We start from the raw sequence: 20,260 nt of genomic DNA on the forward strand, positions 1-20,260 counted from the left end.
AAACCGGTCCGCGGCGCAAAAAAGGTTAGGGACCGCTGAGTTACACCACTGTTTTATGGGGTGAGTTTTTTTTGTTTGTTTGTTTGTTTGAAGGATGATTCTTTAATTGCTGTAATACAATAGTATGTGTTGTGAGATGACTAAAATGTGCTGTTGTATGAAAACCCACGTCACAGAGTAGAGTTTAATATGCTACTTCATACTTCATACTGCATATGATAATGCATTAATAAAGCGCTTTTTCGGGGTCTGGGGTTCTGATTCAAAGTGCCAATGCCAGTTGCGCAGTCATATTGTGTATGCGAACAAAAAGAAATTGTGTATATATAAAAAAAGTTTTGTGTTTCTTTTCCTGCAGCCTTTCTGGACTCGTCGACACTGCAGCTGTTTTTCGATCTGTACCATTCCATCCCTCCATCCCTTTCTCCCCTGGTAAGTGCAAGACAGAACACACAGCAACCCGTTTCAGCTCTCGCATCTATTATTGATCAGGTTACAGACGTACCTCTATGCTGCAGTTACTGACTAAAGCTCGTCTGTTGCTATGCAGAGTTTCTCACATTTTTCCCTTTTTATCAGGGAGAATAAAAAACAGTTCTACCGCTGATTCGATATCGTTTGGGTGGTGGAGCGTTCTCAGTACGCTTCACCATATGGGGCTGATATGGGGCTATTGGTGCAGCTAAGTTTTTAACATATGTGTTGGCCTTTGCTAGTGTACCTAACTCATACCTGGCAGTAGGGGGCACTGGTTTCGTGTTGATTTGTTGATCTGTGGCGTCTGCTTTTGTTGCATTCCTTTGCATTCATGCTTTGCAATATTAGAGTAACATATAATTTATCCTACTTTATTTAAAAACAATTAAAAAGCTACGGAATCATGAACATGTGCTTAATTAAATAAATTTGAATGTATTCATTAAATTAATAAATATAGAGATAAATAAAAGACATGCATTAAAACCGAAACAAAAAGTAACACTCCAAATAAATAAGAACAGTTACAGCCAAAATGACACATCAAAAAAACAGCACGTGGTGTCAGCGATTTGCCTTTAGAGGCCGCTCTCTTACTGTAACGCAACCTGGAAAAACTATCTGTATGGATATTTTTTTATTATAGTTCCAGCAATTAAGTATCGGTGCTGCTTAATCGGCAAAAAAATTTAAATCGGTTGACATCTAGTCCTAATGGTCTCTACTGGTCTTCACTATACATGTGGTCTACAAGTCAGCCAAAGTTGTTCTGTTGGCCCTAAATAGTATCCACTGAACATGCCACCAATAGAAGGCAACAAATTATGGGGAACCATTAGAGTTTCCATGAACACCATACAATTCCCAGTAAAACCAGTAAACCCATTGCAACCGATTTCTGTTTCTGACTAATAGAATTCGTAGATATAGTCAAGTTTGGCGTGGTGTTGACTTTTCTGCGCACCACATTTGTAAAGAATGATTGTTTTTAGTTGTGTAGGTTTCTGGTCTGCTTAAACCAGTCCTGCCTCAGACTTATTTTACAAAAAAGCTCTCCTGCCTGCAGAACTGCTGAATGTTTTTGGTTTTCCTCACCATTCTGCGTCAAATTAAACAATGCGTTGTCTTTATTACAAAACGACTTCTCGACACCAAACCCGGCACAGTCGATAACATGAACCCCACTGTCCTGAACAAACTCTCTTTGTCTTTCAGGTTTTATCATGTTTAGTCCAGATCGCATCGGTGCGGCGTTCGCTGTTCAACAACGCTGAGCGAGCAAAGTTCCTCTCCCATCTTGTTGATGGCGTTAAGAGAATATTGGAGAACCCACAGGTGTGTAAGAGTGTGTGTGTGTGTGTGTGTGTGTGTGTGTGTGTGTGCGCATTTTCCAGTGATTATTACTATGACTGTAATATTGGAGTGTTGCATAATGCCATGCCCTTTTTTCAGAATATAGCTGTATCTTCTTCTTCTTCTTTCGGCTTCTCCCATTAGGGGTCGCCACAGCGGATCATCCGTCTCCATACCCCCCTGTACTCTACATCTGCCTCTTTCAAACCAACTACCTGCATGTCTTCTCTCACCACATCCATAAACCTCCTCCTTGGCCTTCCTCTTTTCCTCCTTCCTGGTACCTCCATCCTCAGGATTCTCCTCCCAAAATATACCCCATGTCCCTCCTCTGCACATGTCCAAACCATCTCAATTGGGCCTTCGTCACCTTGTCTCCAAAAGTCCTACATGCGCTGTCCCTCTGTTTCTAATCCTGTCCATCGTCGTCACTTCCAATGAAAACCTCAACATCTGATCCGCATACTAGATTTCTCAATTATTTTTTTATCACACCTACACTGTACGGCTAAACTTTGTGGCTATAAGATTCTTGTGTGGTTTTTGAACATCCTGTTCATTTACTCCCTATTTGCTGTTATATTAAGCTCCACTCTTCTGGTAAGATGTATAGATTTTGGAGTGTGCTTGTGGAGATTCATTTAGCCACAAGGGTGTTTAGTCAAGTCAGGTACTGGTGTGTAGGTGAGGTGAGGAGGAGGCCCTGGATGCAGTCAACATGAAAAGTTCATCCCAAAGTTGTTCGATAGGGTTGAGGTCAATGCTCTATAGCAGGAGATCTTCCACTCCCTCCTATGTAAAGCATATCTTCATGAAGCCAACTTTGTGCACACGAGCAGTGTCATGCTGGAACAGGTTTGGGAAAAACTTGAGTGGCACTGAACCCAAAGACATCCTATACAATTATGGGCCTCCAGGTTTGTGGGAACAGTTCGGGGAAGAACCACATCTAGCTGGAAATGTCATGTCCCAATACTTTTGATTATATTGTGTGTATATTGTTTATAATTAGTGGTAAATTACAGATAAGTCATTATAATGTTTAAGAAACACTTTTTTTTTATTCATTATACATTTCACGTGTGTGTGTGTGTGTGTGTGTGTGTGTGTGTGTGTGTGTGTGTGTGTGTGTGTGTGTGTGTGTGTGTGTGTGTGGTGGTAGAGTTTATCGGACCCAAATAATTACCACGAGTTTTGCCGATTGCTGGCACGACTGAAGAGCAACTATCAGCTGGGTGAGTTGGTGAAAGTGGAGAATTATCCAGAGGTTATAAGGCTCATCGCCAACTTCACCGTCACCAGCCTACAGGTGAGAAACACACACGCACACACGCACGCACGCACGCACACACCGAGGCTGTCTAAAACCACACATACAATATGTCGAGTCAAAAATGGGTGGATGGTGATTGTTCCAGTTTTTTTATTAAAATTAAATTTTTTATTTATTTATTTATTTTTTTTAAAAAACACTTGTGTAAATTTTTTAATGTAAAACTATAACCAGCATTACTTCAATGGGGTTTTATATTTGAACTTTATTAGCCATCGGTGGTAACAAACTCACCAACACTACTCCGTTCTAGTACATTTTTCAAAATGAACAAAATAGGTAATAAATCAAATGTGCAAATCCTGTTAGAACTTTAAAAATGTTTTCAGGGTTTTTGTTAATGGTTAAAAACAAATTGTAAAAATCCTTTTATTTTTCAAATCATTATTTTTAATGCAGCAGTAACGGCATTTTTTTTAGACGCCCCTATCCAGAGCGGTTTACAATGATCTCAATCATAAAACTGAGCAGCTGAGGGTTAAGGGCCTTGCTCAAAGGGAGCAGTGGCAGCTTGCTAATGTTGGGATTTGAACTTAAAACCTTCCAGACAGAAGTCCAATGTCTTAACTACTGAGCTAATACATCCCTCATTGGCAGTTATTGTTACCTGAATATTGCTTTTCCGAACTTGTGTTGTAGTAATGTCTTCAGATTTGTGCTGTTCTGTTTCTCAGAATTATTGTACAGACCCTCCTTACGTTACGAACATTTACTTTACGAACTTTCGTGGATATGAACAAACCTGTCCTCAAAGTAAAATTTCTTCGGAGGCGAAAAATTCTAAACGGAGGAGAGCCAGCGCGAGCGACTAGTCATGCTGGACTCGGGCCAATGAATAGATTTTTTTGTTAATTTTTTTTATATATATATATATATATATATATATATATATATATATATATATATATATATATATATATAAAACTTAATACAAAATAATGTATACAATATTTTGATTTTGATTGTTTATTTGATAGTATTTAAAGCTCTTACATCATTAGGAGATATGCGTAGTCAATAACGAACACGGTAACAACTTACGAACAAATTCATTGTACAAACGGTTCGTAAGGTGGGGAGAGTCTCTATAGTTATGATCAAAGGTATTTATTTTTTACTCATTCATGATCTAAACTTTCAGCAAGAAAACGATCTGGAAAAACATTTGAAGGCTGAATTTCATATCTAGAAAAAGAAATGGTTTAAAAAATTTATTTGAAACTGATATATTTACACATATATCTATAATAGGGAAAATAATTATACCTTTTTGCAGGTTTAATTAATAAACTTACAATTAATTCAGCTGTTTTGAAGGAAATTTTTTTTCAAAACAAATGTTTTTAATTTATTTCATTTGATTAATTTTTTACAAGATTGAAATCATCCTATTACCCTGAATATCATTATCATATTACATAAATCTTTTTATTGATATTCCTAGAATTGGGCACCCATCCTGATACGATCGTTCTGAAATTACAAGTTCAAATATGGAAGTTTAGATATGTTTCTCTCTCATCGTGGTATCATCAATGCCCTATGTTCGAGAATGTACTGGTTCATTTATTTATTTGTTTGTTTTTATTTATTACTATGTTTTTCTGTGCGTTTCCATGTGTAGCACTGGGAGTTTGCACCCAACAGCGTTCACTACCTGTTGAGTCTGTGGCAGCGTTTAGCCGCGTCCGTGCCCTACGTTAAAGCCACAGAGCCTCACATGCTGGAGACTTTCACACCCGAAGTGACCAAAGCTTACATTACGTCTCGTCTGGAGTCTGTGCACATCATCCTGAGGTAAAAACACGCTAAAAATTTGTTTTTATTTTGAAGGTGAGATATTATAAAGAAATCACAGGAAATCTCAATAAACATTACACAGTAAAGTAAATTTCACAACAGTGTTTGTACAATCCCTTACACAAGCCAAACCCAGCTACACCCATCGGGCACATTACATTATCCCAGAAATATGCAAAAATAAATTAGGCTGCTGAATGATTTGGAATTTAGGACATCGTCTACCTACCAGGCTGCAGTGGCAGTACAGACACTAAAAAGTAGGGCTGAAACGATTCCTCGAGTAATTCAAAAATGCAACAAAAAATTAATTGCTGTTTCCCCACGGACCATTATTATTGACACACCACCCGCTAAACTCTGGATTGCTCTGTACAGGTAATCACTATCTATGGAAACCTGTTTCCCCCAACATAAAAATAGGTTACTTTATTCCTTGCAATTCCAACTTTATTTTTCTCAATTCCGACTTTTTTTATTTATTTTTATTTATTTATTTTTTTTGCCAATCGGGCTGTCACACCCTCTGTTTGCCAGAAAGTTTTACACTTTTAAAATGAAATGAGCTACAATCAATAGCTCTGGACAAGACAGGTGAAGCAGAGGAGCCTTAATACACCAACAGCTTCAAACTTCATGCTGACAACATGGTTACCGATGGATGCACCAAAAATGTTGGCTGTTTACGAGAAAGGAAGTCTGAATTACGAGAAATAAAGTCGGGATTGCTAGAAATAAAGACGGAATAACATTTACGCCATTTAGGCGACGCTCTTATCCAGTGCGACCTTTATCTCATTCTTGCGACTAAACAGCTATGGACTTAAGGGCCTTGCTCAGGGGCCCCAGAAGTGGTAGCTTGGTGTGACTGGGTTTTGAAATTATGACCTTCAGATTCAAGGTGGAGGTCAATAGTTGTGAAGATATCTAAAGAAATGCTTCTATGGAAGATGAAACTTTCTACACAATTGATCACAATTGATGTATCCGCACTGAATAAATGGTTATGTGTACATTGTAAAAGGATTGGAATGTTGGGGTTCATGTTCATATGGTCCCTTTTTTGCGTAGTTAAGTATTTGTGTGTTTGTGTGTGTTGAGGGATGGGATGGAGGACCCTCTAGACGACACCGGGTTAGTGCAGCAGCAGCTGGACCAGCTCTCCACCATCGGCCGCTGCGAGTACGAGAAAACGTGCGCCTTGCTCGTCCAGCTGTTTGACCAATCGGCTCAATCCTACCAAGAGCTGCTCCAATCAAACTCCAGCACTATGGACGCTGCCGTGCAGGAGGGTGAGACCTGATTACGCCCCTCGTACACCTTCATACACCTCCTGACTCGGACGGGAATCTTATTATATTAGTAGTAGTAGTCTGGAAGAAAGCTGTTGTTGTGTTTGTAGGGCGTTTGACGTGGTTGGTGTACATCATCGGGGCCGTTATCGGGGGCAGGGTTTCCTTCGCCAGTACAGACGAGCAGGACGCCATGGACGGAGAGCTTGTGTGCCGGTGAGCTTTGTTTTTTTGTTTGTTTTTATTGCTACGTTATACATGTTCAGTGGCTGTGATTGGTTAAAAGAATAGGTAATGTTCGAATTACCTGCTCCCTCTGATTTTGTGTTTTATTGTAGAGTTTTGCAGTTGATGAACCTGACAGATTCACGGTTGGCACAGGCCGGGAACGAGAAACTGGAGCTTGCCATGCTCAGCTTTTTTGAACAATTCCGGAAAATCTACATTGGAGACCAGGTGCAAAAATCCTCGAAGGTGATTACAACTAAGCCCAATAGTATTTATACGACATGCCTTTACCCAGTTCATATCAGTCTCAGTCTGGGGCCTCGGTCTGGGGCCTCGGTCTGGGGCCTCGGTCTGGGGCCTCGGTCTGGGGCCTCGGTCTGACTCTCGTTTTTCTGTTTACAGGAACAGTTAAAGAAGTCTTTAGTTTCAGTGTTTTGCAGCTGTTCTGCCAAATTGAACATTTTTATAGATCATGTCATGCGCTTTAATAAATATAAACATTTACATTACAGTGATCACATTCATACATCTGAGCAGTTGATGGTTATGGGCTCTTCTCAAGGGCCCCAAGTGGCAACTTGGTGTTGCTGGGATTCGAGCTCACAATCTTCTGTTTAGAAATACATCATCTTCCCATGTGTAACTGTTGCTAACATAGCAAAATGCATTTTTATAGAAGGAGTACAACAATTCCCAATGTGCTGCTATTAGGGTTGTAAGGGAAACCCTGCTGACATTTACATCTCACAGTAGTGATGTTTAATTGCGATAGAAATTAACGGGGTTCCACCACATTAAATATATTTTCCCCTCTCCTAGTGGTTCATTAACTCCAATAAATATGGAAATAAGGCAAGGGACACTAATTAATTTCATTGTTTAGTGTTGTTTTGAAAATCCATCCAGATCTTAAAGAATAAATATTTGTTTAAATCATTTGCTAGAGTGATAGTAGCTAAAGGAAGCATTCAGTTTCATGAACTAACGCTCGCTCGTCTGTGTGTGGTTTTCTTAGCTGTACCGGCGGCTTTCAGAGGTGCTGGGACTCAACGATGAGACGATGGTGCTCAGTGTGTTCATCGGCAAAATGTAAGATGCACAACGATCACGTGACTGTTATTACTGAATAACTGGCAAACCTCATGACACACACTGCTACTAGCATAAAGTTACATTTCTACTTCAATGTGTTTGTGTTTTAGAATCACTAATCTGAAGTACTGGGGACAGTGCGAACCAATCACATCCAAAACACTTCAGCTTCTCAACGATCTCTCCATCGGATATCCTTCCTGTGCACACTTCCTCGTTCAGTTATTTTACTACATTCGCATTTTTTTTTTTTTTTTTGTACCACAACAAATTTGCCATTTATTATAATTGTTTATTGATTACAATATTAGACGGCTCATATTTGATTACATTTTCTTTGCATTTAATGTTGTGGAATGCCTGAGAAATTAAAATGCAATAGCACTAATGGTTACAGCTGCTATGACAGTAGTTCTCTCAGGAAAAGTAAATTTATGTCTCTCTTTGTGTCAAACACTTCAAAGCATTTATACTGGAGACCAAAGAAAATCTTTTAGTTCCCATTTGCTGTTATTGTAACCTCCATTCTTCTAGGAATTTTGAGGAGATTTGTTGGTATTGAAGTGTTCGTAAGGTCTCGGGTACTGATGTAAAGAACGCGAGGAGGCCTCTGGCTGACTGCACCAGCGTTCCAATTCATCCCAAATGTGTTCAGTAGGGTTTTAGGGCTGTAGCTAACAGATTTTAATACTCGAGTATTCGGATAAGAATCGGATCTTATTAAAGAGCAATACTAAAATATACAAGAGAAAATAAGACGTGTCTCTTAAAACGAACAAGTAAATTGTTTCCTTTTTAGAAAGATTTACATTTGTATTGCTGAAATTGCATACAAGAATATCTGTGAAAACTAAACCCATATAGTGCATTTAATTGCCATTTTACATCAAAATGCAAATATATAAATTAAAAAATCCTAGATACAAATACATTTTAGATTACCCTTAAAAAAAAAATGACCTGAATCCTATGGAAGTCCATTTCCGCAACATAAAAAAAGTTCAAATTAATTTCAACCTTTTTTTCCTCTCTCACAATTCCCAGTTTATTTCTTGTAATTCCAACATCTTTTCTCGCAATTTCAACTTTCTCGTAAACGTCCTACGTTTCTGGTGCATCCAACAGTGACCATGTTGTCAGGTTGAAGTTTGAAGCTGTTTGCGTATGAAGGAGGCTTCTCTGCCTCATCTGTCTTCATCTACTTAGACTAAGTTTGACACCATAGGATTCTATTAATTGTAACCAATCAAATTTTCAATGCGTAAAGCTTTCCGGCGCTACAGAGTGGGTGACGTTGCCCGATTGCGAGAAATGAAGTCGGAATTGCAAAAATTTGGCAAATTTTCTTTTATGTGACTGAAATGGGCTTCCATATGAATCTTCTTCTGGCCTTTCGCTGTTTTGTCTCCGTCCTTCCATTTCTTTTTTCTGCAGCATTTTCTGTATTTACCTGAACAAAGTGCTCCAGAGTTCAGTGGGTGGTGTGTCCGTAATAATGGTCTGTGTGGAAACACAGTGGTCCGTGTTCAGTTAAAAGCAAATTATTTGCCTCGACGAATTTTTTTGTATCCGAATTACTTGAGTTACTTAAGGAATCGTTTCTGATCTAGTAGAGTTCGAGCTCTTTAGCAGGCCGCTCAAGATCTTCTGCTCCAACCCATGAAAACCGTCATGCTGGAACAGATTTGGGTTCTCTTGTTCAATGGAGGAAATATTCAAATTCAACCGCATCTATAGACATTCTATACAATTACGTCCCTCTAAGTTTGTGGTAGCAGTTTGGGGAAGAACCACATTTAGCTGAAAGTCATGTGTCAGGATAAAACATTTGTCGTTAAAGTGCATGCTGAGCGTCCACCCTACAAGTCCTTGTGAATCAGGCTGAACTGGAGTGCGTATCCGTTTGCCTGCATCTAAATAAAATGTCGCAGTCTTCTTGCATTAAGAGTTTCTTTAACCTCTGGAGTGCACATACAGCAGTGTGAGAAAACTGGTGAAGCTCAGCGCCGTCCAGTTCATGCTCAACAACCACACAGTACGTCCTCCTCTTCCACGCACACTTTTAAACTGTACACAGGAAAGCAAGTGTTCTGTAGTAAGCAGTATGTGTGTTTGATATGTATTTGAAGGAGAGATTCTCGTGTGTGTTTCTTTTTTGGACAGAGTGAACACTTCTCCTTCCTGGGTGTGAACAATCAGTCCAATCTGAGCGATATGAGATGCAGGACCACGTTTTACACCGCGTTAGGACGTCTGCTCATGGTCGACCTGGGTATGTTTGTCCATGTATCAGTTGTGTGTTTAAAAAAAAAAAAGTCAACTAATACTAAATACATATTGACTTATGTATCTCTGTTTGGTGTGCATGTATGCATAGGTGAGGATGAGGACCAGTTCGAGCAGTTTATGCTTCCTCTGACTGGTGCGTTTGAAACCGTCGCTCAGATGTTCAGCACGAACACCTTCAACGAGCAGGAAGCCAAGGTGAGCTGGAGTCATGCACACACACCAGTATTACAGGGAAACCTCCAAAGAGGGATTTTTCCTTTCTTTAATTCTGTATACCGTGGCTTTAAATTAAGTGGAATTGTTTTACCAATGGCTTTCCACCTTGCCCTTCATTTCTAATGAAAATTTCAACTGAGAAAATTTCAACACGCACACACATGATCCTAGTTGACGATAGGCAATGGACACCAGTACACTAACTTTTAAACATTACACATATCCACTTTATGTTTGCATTAAAGCCTTGGTACCAATAAATTAAAGCATTAAACACGGTGGACTTTTACCCATTAATGATTATAGTGAATGTTATAAAATCTATAAAAAGGTTTGTAAAATCTTGTTTTTACTCTTCCAGAGGACGTTGGTGGGTTTGGTGAGGGATCTGAGGGGTATCGCCTTTGCCTTTAATGCCAAAACCAGCTTTATGATGCTCTTTGACTGGATGTATCTTTTTGGGCTGAATCTTTTACCCCTGGGTTTTTTTTTTTTTTTTTGGCACCGTAATTAAAAGAATTCCAAAAACAGCAAAACAGCTTTAGCGGTTTGAATCTGGCGCCCCCGGTTTATCGCAGAATTGCATTTGCCTCGTAACTAATTTGTTTGGCTGATTTTTATTTATTTATTTTTTCCCGGTCTTTTCGCGGATAGCACGATAGAGCAGAAAACTTATTAATAAAAAGATATTTATTAATTCGAAAATTAAGTGAAATGTTAATACAGTACTGTATACATAACATTTTTGGGGTGGCGTCCGTTTATCGTGTTTTTTTTATTCATTATAAACGGGGGATTTCTGTACTGTGCTGTTTTTGTGTCCTTAACTGACCTGGACCAGCTACCCCTCGTACATCCCGATCCTCCAGCGAGCTATAGAGCTGTGGTACCACGTTCCAGCCTGCACAACACCTGTTCTCAAACTCATGGCTGAGCTCGTACACAACAGGTAACGCCGTGTCTCAGAGTGACGTCTGCCTCTCGTATTCCTCTTTTCTGACCTGCGTGTATATGATGTGCTTTTTGTATAAGCAATAATTCCTCGTTTTTTTTTCCCAGGTCTCAGAGGTTACAGTTTGACGTGTCCTCGCCCAACGGAATTCTGCTGTTCAGAGAAACGAGCAAGATGATCACGACGTACGGTGAGTTTGGATGAGCGGAGCATTTGGAGAGCGCTGATAGAAAAACGGATGAAAAAGGATAAACAGATGATACTCATCTGTGGGTGGGATGGGAACTGTGACGAATTAATTCTACAAAGATGAAATCATTGGTAGCTGCTTGAATTGATACGATAATGGATGGCTGGATGGATGGATAGAGAGACGGGGAGATAGGGAGATGAGTAGATGGATGGATAGTTGGATGGACAGGTGAGAGTGATGGATGGGTAAATAAAGTGAATTAGACGGATGGATGGGGATCAAATGAGATGGGATGGAAAGATCTATGCTTAGATGAGTGGGATGGCGGGGAAACACGAGAGAGCAATAGTTTGAATGTTGATGGGGGATATTTGGTTTAGGACATGACTGATGGATGAATGGATCTCCTAGATGTGTGGAATAAATGGATTGAGAGGTGATTGGATAATTTGGAAGTGAGATGGATAGATGGATGGATTTGAGGATGATCGAGTACGGTGAGTTTGGATGAGCGGGGAATGTTGAGAGGAATGGACGGAAGAATTAACAGATGATATTCAAATGAATTTGTAGCTGTGTGAATGGATAAGATGGATGGATGGATAGATTGATTAAATGATGTGGAGTGAAATGGAATGGATAGTTGATAGGTGGAGGTCAGGGGAATGGGAATGGTTTAGGAAAAGATAGATGGATGGATAAATATAAATAAAATGATTCAATAATATTCACGGAATAAAAATGTAGCAAATAATGAAACCTAAACGGTTCTTCTCTTTCCTCGTGTGTAGGGAACCGCATCCTGACGCTGGGTGAAGTGCCGAAGGAACAGGTGTACGCTCTGAAGCTGAAGGGAATTTCCATCTGTTTCTCCATGCTGAAAGCCGTGCTCAGCGGAAACTACGTCAACTTCGGGGTCTTCCGTCTGTACGGCGACGATGCACTCGACAACGCACTCCAAACCTTCATTAAACTGCTGCTCTCCATCCCACACAGCGACCTTCTGGTGAGAACCACCAATGCCATGCCTGGCAAATTAACTATTATAATGAACTTATTATAGCTTTTATACGGTAAAGAGTAAATTATATATTTTCTTATTTATTTGTATTTTTTTGCAGGACTATCCAAAGCTCAGTCAGTCCTATTACTCTCTTCTGGAGGTGCTGACGCAAGATCATATGAACTTTATCGCCAGCCTCGAACCTCACGTTGTCCTGTACATTCTGTCATCCATTTCAGAAGGACTTACAGCTCTTGGTGAGACGAACAACATTCTGCACCTTTGTTTAGTTTTTTTTCTTCAGTTGTATGTACATGCATTGTAAACTAATTAACATTTCCAAGTTTTGTGTGTGTGTGTGTGTGTGTGTGTTGATTTTCAATGTCAGCTTTTCAATTTATCAGTGGAAAGCATATCATGATAGTTTTGTGGGATGTCTGTGAGATGTTGTCTCTGTTCTTTAGGCCTCTCCTCACCAGCTTCTGTATTTTTTTTACCTCAAAATTCTGCAGGTTCTGTTACAGAAGTGCTGACATCAGAGACTAGATGTCGAGCGATTGATCCGATCGCTGTCGTTTTTTTAATTAATCGGCATCAGACGTCCGCGCTGCAAATTCATTAGGCGGTACGGTTAGTGCGCCTGCGTATGAGAACGTAGCTCTCCCATACCAGCAGGTGGCAGTAGTCTGTATTCAGCATCCGAAACGAGGAATCCGGAAGAGCCAGAACTCTGAATATACCAAGCAAGCGGAGTTTACACCCGTCACAATCACTGCTAATGGATACGTGTAGCTTTTTTCAATCACGTCTGCCAAGTTGCAAAGACAAGTAGCAAGAATATAGAGATTTCATTGGTTAAATATAATGCCACATTTGGAGAGAGAATGAGAATAACATTTCTCATAACAAACTCGCTAACAAGATTGGAAAAGGCTTGTGTTCAATAAATGTTTAAGCAATTTTCTGTATCACTTCTTTTTAATTAACTGGTAGATTTATTGAGATAAAGGGGGGGAAAAAGAAAAGCGGGCAAAAAAACTGCATCATATGTCGGCCATCGGCTGCACTGATTTCTAAATATTGTCATCAGCCAGAGATAAAACCCAAATCAGTCGACCGCTGATCTGGATCAATCATCTCCGCATCATTTAAACTTCATAACTTCATCATACTTTAAACCTTTTCTTTCTTTTACTCTGCAGATACGATGGTGTGCACAGGCTGCTGTTCGAGCCTCGATCACATAGTGACGTATTTGTTCAAGCAGCTGTCGCGCAGCACCAAAAAGAGAGCAGCTCCGATGGCTCAGGAGAGCGACCGCTTCTTCCACATCATGCAGCAGCACCCAGAGATGATCCAACAGGTCTGTGCGCTGCAGGTTCTCCTGCTTATTAAAATGAACGGCTCCTTTTATTATTTCTTGACTCAGTTGCTCGACCCACTCAATAGTCCTAGACATGGGACAGTGGTCGTTGGGACAGTGGTCGTTAATGCAGCGTAGTGTAATCATCATCGCACAGGGATATTTCAGGAACATTCCCCATGTGTTTCACTAAGGTGAAGGTATGGCTGGCTGAGCAGCAGCTGTTACATCTCTGTGGAGTCGGGAGTGAGGGGTTTTCCAGAAACAATAGTCGATTTGAATCATTTTCTTCAAAAAAATAAAAGAATTTCAGGGTCACAGCAAGGTTAAATATCTCATCGTTTTTTCTTTCATAACTTTTCATCAGGATCTCAAGGTCTATTTTGAAATCATTCCCTGTAATATTTTTTTTTTTTTTTGCCATTGGACCATCAGTCTGTTTATTCTTGATATGTAAAGTGCCGATGATTGAATGTAGGATTTAACTGGAATATTTTGATAAGTAGATTTGGGTTTTGAATTTGATCCACTCATGATCAAAGCAAGTTCAAACATCTAAAATAGCTGTTTTTTATTTTAAATATATTATTAGGGGATTCCTGGCATAAAAATGACTAACTAGAACGATTAGATTTGGTTGTGTGTGTATATATGTATATATATATATATATATATATATATATATATATAATGTGTGTGTGTGTGTGTGTATATATATATGTATATGTGAACAAACTTAAGCAGTTTGCCTGAAATGCCTCTTTTTGAATATTTCTTTCTCTCGCTGCCCTCTGTAGATGCTCTCCACTGTACTGAATATCATCATATTTGAAGACTGCAGGAATCAGTGGTCCATGTCTCGGCCTCTACTCGGCCTCATCTTACTGAACGAGAAGGTGAGAACAACCTGATTTATTAATGGTTTTTTTTTTTTTTTTTTTGCATTTACAAGCAATTTTACAAGTGTGTATATATCAGTCTATTCAACATATAGACCCTGTTAATATGTAAACTTTCAACTTACAGGGTTAAATAAAAACCGTGCATTTTATTAATATGGTGGCAAACTTTTGGGTTCAACTGTAATCAAGAAAGAACAGGTTTCTTATTGACTCTCTCGTTCTGGTGCTATTATTTGTATGTACGCTGTATAGCACCGTATGAGTGACTGGTATAACGGTTTCAGATTTCATCTTATAATCTATTAATGTGTTAACACTTTTTACCCAATAACAGAACCCTCACACTGAACGGGCAGCAGGGTTTCAGAATTGAAAACTAGCATTAAAAAAAAATTTTTGTTAACTAAAAAAAAGTTGTATTTTATATATATATTTTTTATACAAATCTAACCTGCAGCTATAATGTCCACTTACAATAAGAACAAGATCTACTTAACATTTTGCAGAATTAATCTTCCTTTTTTGCTGTTCAAACGTTTCGTGATCCGAGTTCAAATCGAGTGGATCGATTTATTGCAGCATTTTTCTTATTTTCAAACCTTTTTTTTCCACTGAATGTCTCTTATTTATTTATTTATTTTATAATTGTGAGCTGTAATAAATTTGATTTTAGGTCAGTATTATTTTTTTAAACTGTAATTTTATTAAACTGCAGTGCTTTTGACATAACAGATTTTTTTCATATCTCCTTGGAGAAATAATGCCATAATAAAACATGATGATGCATTCTATTCTAAGTGTGTGTGTGTGTGTGTGTGTGTGCAGTATTTTGCAGATTTAAGAAACAGCATTGTAAACAGTCAGCCGCCGGAGAAACAGCAGGCCATGCACTTATGCTTCGAAAATCTAATGGAGGGAATCGAACGCAACTTACTTACTAAAAACCGTGACAGGTGAGACTTACAGTACTTACATAGATATATACACTATTTCCAAAAGTATTGGGACACCTGATCTTTCCTGCTGTATGTGGTTCTTTTCCAAACTGTTCCACAAATCTGGAGGCACTCAATTGTACAGGACGTCTTTAGATGCACTGTAATAAAAGTTTGCGTTCACTTGAACTTGGAAACCCAAAACCTGCTCCAGCATGGCGATGCCCCTGTGCACTAAGTGAGCTCCTTGAAGATCTGGTTTACATGCTTTTTGGAGGAAGATCTTGAGTCTGCTATAGAGCTCTGATCTCATCCCTACTGAACACCTTTGGGATGAATGTGAACGCTGACTGCACCCCAGGTCTCCTCACCTACATCAGTACCTGCCTTTCATAACACCCTTGTGCCTGATGAACACACACATCCATAACACACTCAAAAATCTAGTGGAACATATTCCCAGAAGAGTGGAGGTAATTATGACCTGGTGATCCAATACTTTTGGCAGTGTAGTGTAGAAACATAAACTGCCTGTAAACATTTGAAAAGTCTTTTATAGTTTTTGAGACAGTGGTCGATGTTCCTTTTGTTTATATGCTACAACCTATGGTAATGTAATGGCATAAATATTTACTTTGACCAAACAAGTATATAAATGGACAGATGTTCTATTTTATGTTCAGTGAAAAATCCCTTAGCTTTACACACACTCAGCATCTGGACAGTTCATCTCTCCAAACATTCAGGTGAAATACGTTGCCCGGTCTCTTGGAAAAAAAACATTCCAACGGTCTTCTTCACTAGTTGGAGATTTCAGTTCATCGCAGAGCAGTGCAATAGGATTTAGGTGCAGTGACTGCGCAGGGCGTTTTTCATGATGGATAGCATGGATAACGCTTACAGAACTTGGACGTACGTTTCGGCTCATTGTCTGAAGTCGTTTCCAATGGAACTGCGTAGTGGTGAAGTATGGAATGGTGGAGGTTCCAAAACAACTCCAAATCATTAAGCTTCCACCTCCATGTTTGACTGTGGGGGTGAGGCAGTCTGCTAACATCTTCTCGCCTGTTCTCCGTCGTAGAGAAGTTCATCTGTTTGAGAGACAAAATGTCCAATTTGGACTCATCTGTCCACAAAACCTTCTTCTGTCCAATTCTTGTGTTTTTTGACCAGTGCTGTATAAGTTAGTTTGAATGGTATATGATGGTATGGATGTTAATATTAGTACTATACTATTAGTGATCATTGCAGCGATAGGTTTTTTTTTTTTGTTAAAAAATTAAATATTTGTTAAAAGAGGGAGCTGGTAGCTTAGTGGTTAAGGTATTAGACTTTGGATCTGAAGGTCATGAGTTGAATTCCAGCCACACCAAGCTGCCACTCCTGGGGCCCCTGAGAAAGGCCCTTAACCCCGTAGCTCCTGAATTGTATGAATAAGATTAATGTGGATGAGGGCGTCTGCTGAATGTTATATATCTGATAAATTTTTTGCAACAGTAATAATTTTGCCACAATTTTGACTTTCTTTTTTTTTGCGTTCTCGCTCTGTGCCGCAGGTTCACGCAGAATCTTTCAGTATTTAGGAGAGAAGTGAACGACTCCATGAAGAATTCCACGTACGGTGTCAACAGCAACGACATGATGAGCTGACATTCCACTCGGCTGCAGGCCCTGCCCACTCGACTAGACCTCGTCTCTGGAGCCCACAGCCCCCCCAACCCCCCCCAAAAAACTCCACTCTTTCTTCCTCCCTTTTTATATATACACATATAAATATATACATATTTTAAAGCCAGTTTCCAGAACCCATGAGTGAGGAACGGTGTGTATTGGGGGTGTGGAGCGTGCGTGAGTGCATGCGTGCGTGCGTGGGGATCGGAACAGGGTTTGTGTGTGTGTGTGTGTGTGTGTGTGTGTGTGTGTGTGTGTGTGTGTGTGTGTCAGAGGAAGTAGTGTATTAAATGCTATGATATGGAGTTGTAGATTGGCATCAGCTCATGTGTTTAGAGTGTGTGGTGAGTTTTTTTCAGCTCTGTGGGGTGATAAGGAAGGTGGGAAATGTGTGAGACTGAGACACTGTGTGTGTGTGTGTGTGTGTGTGTGTGTGTGTGTGTGTGTGTGTGTGTGTGTGTGTGTGAGTGAGAGGGGAAGGAAGGGCGAGCTGCTCTGTTTCTGCCTGCCTTGTATAGAAACACGCAAGAGGAGAAAAAGTGTAAATTTTTTTGTCATAACGATTTTTGATGATGTTTATAATGCTTACAAAAATGACAAAAAACAAACAAACAAAAAAACCGCGTGATTGGGTAAAAACCGGATCTTTTTACAGTGTAGTTAGAGCAGCTGTGCTGAAAGTGTGGCTTGTCTGTGTGTCGAGACGAAGTGACTGAAAGATTTGCTGTGTTCGTCTTGAGAATTGCGAAATTAAAGGTTTTATGGATGTACATTTTCCTCAAAACGAGCCTGAAAAAGGGCCAAAATCAAAACAAAGCGCCAGAAACTGTTAACGCATTTTGTTTGACGTGCAGCAATGCCTCTTCATGGCCACAAGGGGGCACTGGCGTGGCAAATCAGTTTGTTCATTTAGAGTCTGCTTTCAAAGTTCGGGCCCGAAAGCTTTTTCTTTGCTGATATTTGACCTCAATCCCACCGGCATCAGCGTCCTCATCAGGTAGCAGGGTTGAAGATCACGTCCGAGGAACAAATTAATTCGAGCATGGACAATCAAATGTTGGCATTCTTTTGGAAATATTTATTGCTCCTGTTGAAGATTTCATCACTCGGAAAAAAGGGAAGCTGTAATATTGAAATTCCATCTGAGCTCTCCCGTTCATCCAGAGCTGAAGCAGGAAATCCACCAATGGGAGGTCGAGACGGGAGAATTTGGCCAACCAACTCTTTGTCTAGATTTTTTGAAGACTGGAAAAATGCAAAATGACGATTGTGGAGGGACAAAATCATTCTACACTTCATATCTCACTAATGTTTTGGTTTGTTGTTTTTTTCTTAATTTTTTTTTTTTTTTTTTTATGATTATTTTATTAACCACAGTCTGGTGCCCCCTTACAGGTTGCCACTGCGTACCTTAAAACACAAAACCTTGGTACTAAACATCGTTAAAGCAGGAGCTGATCTCACACTTTGCCAGTTTGTCTCTAGCTTGCCCCTCACCCCCTAACTCTTCTTTTTTTTTTTTTTTTTTCTTTCCCTGAAGAATTACAATTTTTTTAAACCACAAAAAGGTGCATCAAAAATATGGTAGATTTCCAAAAAAACCTGAACCCGAATGGAATATTTTAGCGACTTGTGCTATTTCTCAACATGCCGCTGCTAACTGTTTGTGAAGAACTAGCTCATCTCTTTAACCATGTTCAACACTCATACAATTACTTCTTTTTCCCTTTTTTTTTAAATTTTTTTGGTTCCCTGGTTTGAATGTGTCTGACGTGTGTGTGTGTGTGTGTGTGTGTGTGTGTGTGTGTGTGTGTGTGTGTGTGTGTGTGTGTGTGTGTGTGTGTGGAGTCTTTCTGAGTGATAAGGTAGCTGGTTGAATTGTTTGGATGTCTGCTACATATAGTGTAAGCATTGTGACTGCAAATAAACGTCATTGGTTTGTACTTGCGTGCAGTTTTTATTTTTTCTGTGTGCGATTGTGTGCATTTGAACAGTCTGGTTCAAAATGGCACCAATTGGTTTGACCAGATTACATACACTGTGGTGAAAATAGTGTTTGTGGAAACCTGATCATCACACCAATGTGCTTGATGAACATCCTTCCACCATTTTCCTGTTATGATCATCGTAGTTATGAACGTTATTATTTTTGTGGCTCGTTCACCGGAAAAACAAAGTGCGATTGTTGAAAACCTGCAGGTATTTTGACCAATCATGACCAAAAACTAGTGTATTTTTGTTAAATGACACATTTTGTTGACACACATTTATTCCTGTCTCCATTCAGGAAGCATAAGACAGATATAAAATATTTTCAATGATCAGTTCCTCCATGTTGGTGTGTTACACAAGTGGGTACAATGTGTGTAACCTGTTGCTTAAATATACCAACACATTCATCATCTCATATTAAACCTTTAGGATCAGTGCAGAGTTGCTGTGTGTTGGGTCTCAAAGCTCAAACATGCCAGTCATTGTGTTTCAACTTCATTTATTCATCCAGCTGGTTTCCTGGATCTCAATAACACGTGTAAAATGTAAGGAATGCACAAAGACGGGTAAAAAAAAAAAAACCCTGCAAAAAGACAGTGACGATCTGATGCTCAAATGTCTGTCTGATACGCGTGTAAAAGGTGGATTGAATATGCGGAGGAGGTGTGTGTGGGTGGGTGAGTAGGTTTGGGGTTGAAGGAAACAATTTTAGACCCAATAGTGTCTGAAATCTAATCCGAAAAACAAGAGGATGCAACAATGTGAAGTAGGTCAAAGTAGGTCATGTGATCAGCAAAACCACATGCCTGATAATGTTAACGGTAAGTCAGGAGATGTCTGAGTTTCTGTTATGTATTATTATAGTGTCTTGTAACAGGAAATGGTTGGGTGTAAAAGAGAACAGTATTTTGTGTAACTTTTTTGTTGGGTTTGATTTTTATTATATGTATTCCTTAATGGATTTCATTTTGGGGTGGAATGTATTTTAACCTTTATTATCAAAATAATATTTTGATATTAGATATTAGAAAAAGAATCTTTGGTGAACAATAGCATCTAATACAGGATATTTTAGTATCAGTGTCAGTATTGGAAAAGAAAATCTGGTCCATCTGTCATTCACATTAAGTTGTGTAGGAGACTCTTAAAACAATATATACCAAGGGAGC

The 20,260-nt window shown here is 39.3% G+C and overlaps 1 protein-coding gene across 1 annotated transcript in view; it reads left to right on the plus strand.

Moving 5' to 3' along the window:
- The window catches only part of xpo7 (exportin 7), a 36,311-nt gene extending 17,269 nt beyond the window's left edge, over positions 1 to 19,042 (plus strand). Inside the window, exons 8-28 of the mRNA XM_046861435.1 lie at positions 359 to 432; positions 1,693 to 1,812; positions 2,993 to 3,139; positions 4,788 to 4,960; positions 6,065 to 6,255; positions 6,366 to 6,471; positions 6,594 to 6,729; positions 7,499 to 7,572; positions 7,686 to 7,766; positions 9,547 to 9,610; positions 9,739 to 9,847; positions 9,953 to 10,059; positions 10,442 to 10,530; positions 10,922 to 11,029; positions 11,140 to 11,222; positions 12,017 to 12,231; positions 12,347 to 12,485; positions 13,431 to 13,591; positions 14,389 to 14,487; positions 15,319 to 15,446; positions 16,985 to 19,042. Coding sequence (XP_046717391.1) covers positions 359 to 432; positions 1,693 to 1,812; positions 2,993 to 3,139; positions 4,788 to 4,960; positions 6,065 to 6,255; positions 6,366 to 6,471; positions 6,594 to 6,729; positions 7,499 to 7,572; positions 7,686 to 7,766; positions 9,547 to 9,610; positions 9,739 to 9,847; positions 9,953 to 10,059; positions 10,442 to 10,530; positions 10,922 to 11,029; positions 11,140 to 11,222; positions 12,017 to 12,231; positions 12,347 to 12,485; positions 13,431 to 13,591; positions 14,389 to 14,487; positions 15,319 to 15,446; positions 16,985 to 17,078 — 2,498 coding nt within the window. The 3' untranslated portion in view covers positions 17,079 to 19,042. The remainder of the gene's footprint in view (positions 1 to 358; positions 433 to 1,692; positions 1,813 to 2,992; positions 3,140 to 4,787; positions 4,961 to 6,064; positions 6,256 to 6,365; positions 6,472 to 6,593; positions 6,730 to 7,498; positions 7,573 to 7,685; positions 7,767 to 9,546; positions 9,611 to 9,738; positions 9,848 to 9,952; positions 10,060 to 10,441; positions 10,531 to 10,921; positions 11,030 to 11,139; positions 11,223 to 12,016; positions 12,232 to 12,346; positions 12,486 to 13,430; positions 13,592 to 14,388; positions 14,488 to 15,318; positions 15,447 to 16,984) is intronic.
- Positions 19,043 to 20,260: the final 1,218 nt, after the last annotated feature.

Source organism: Silurus meridionalis, chromosome 11 (genome assembly GCF_014805685.1).
Source record: "Silurus meridionalis isolate SWU-2019-XX chromosome 11, ASM1480568v1, whole genome shotgun sequence".
NCBI lineage: Eukaryota > Metazoa > Chordata > Actinopteri > Siluriformes > Siluridae > Silurus > Silurus meridionalis.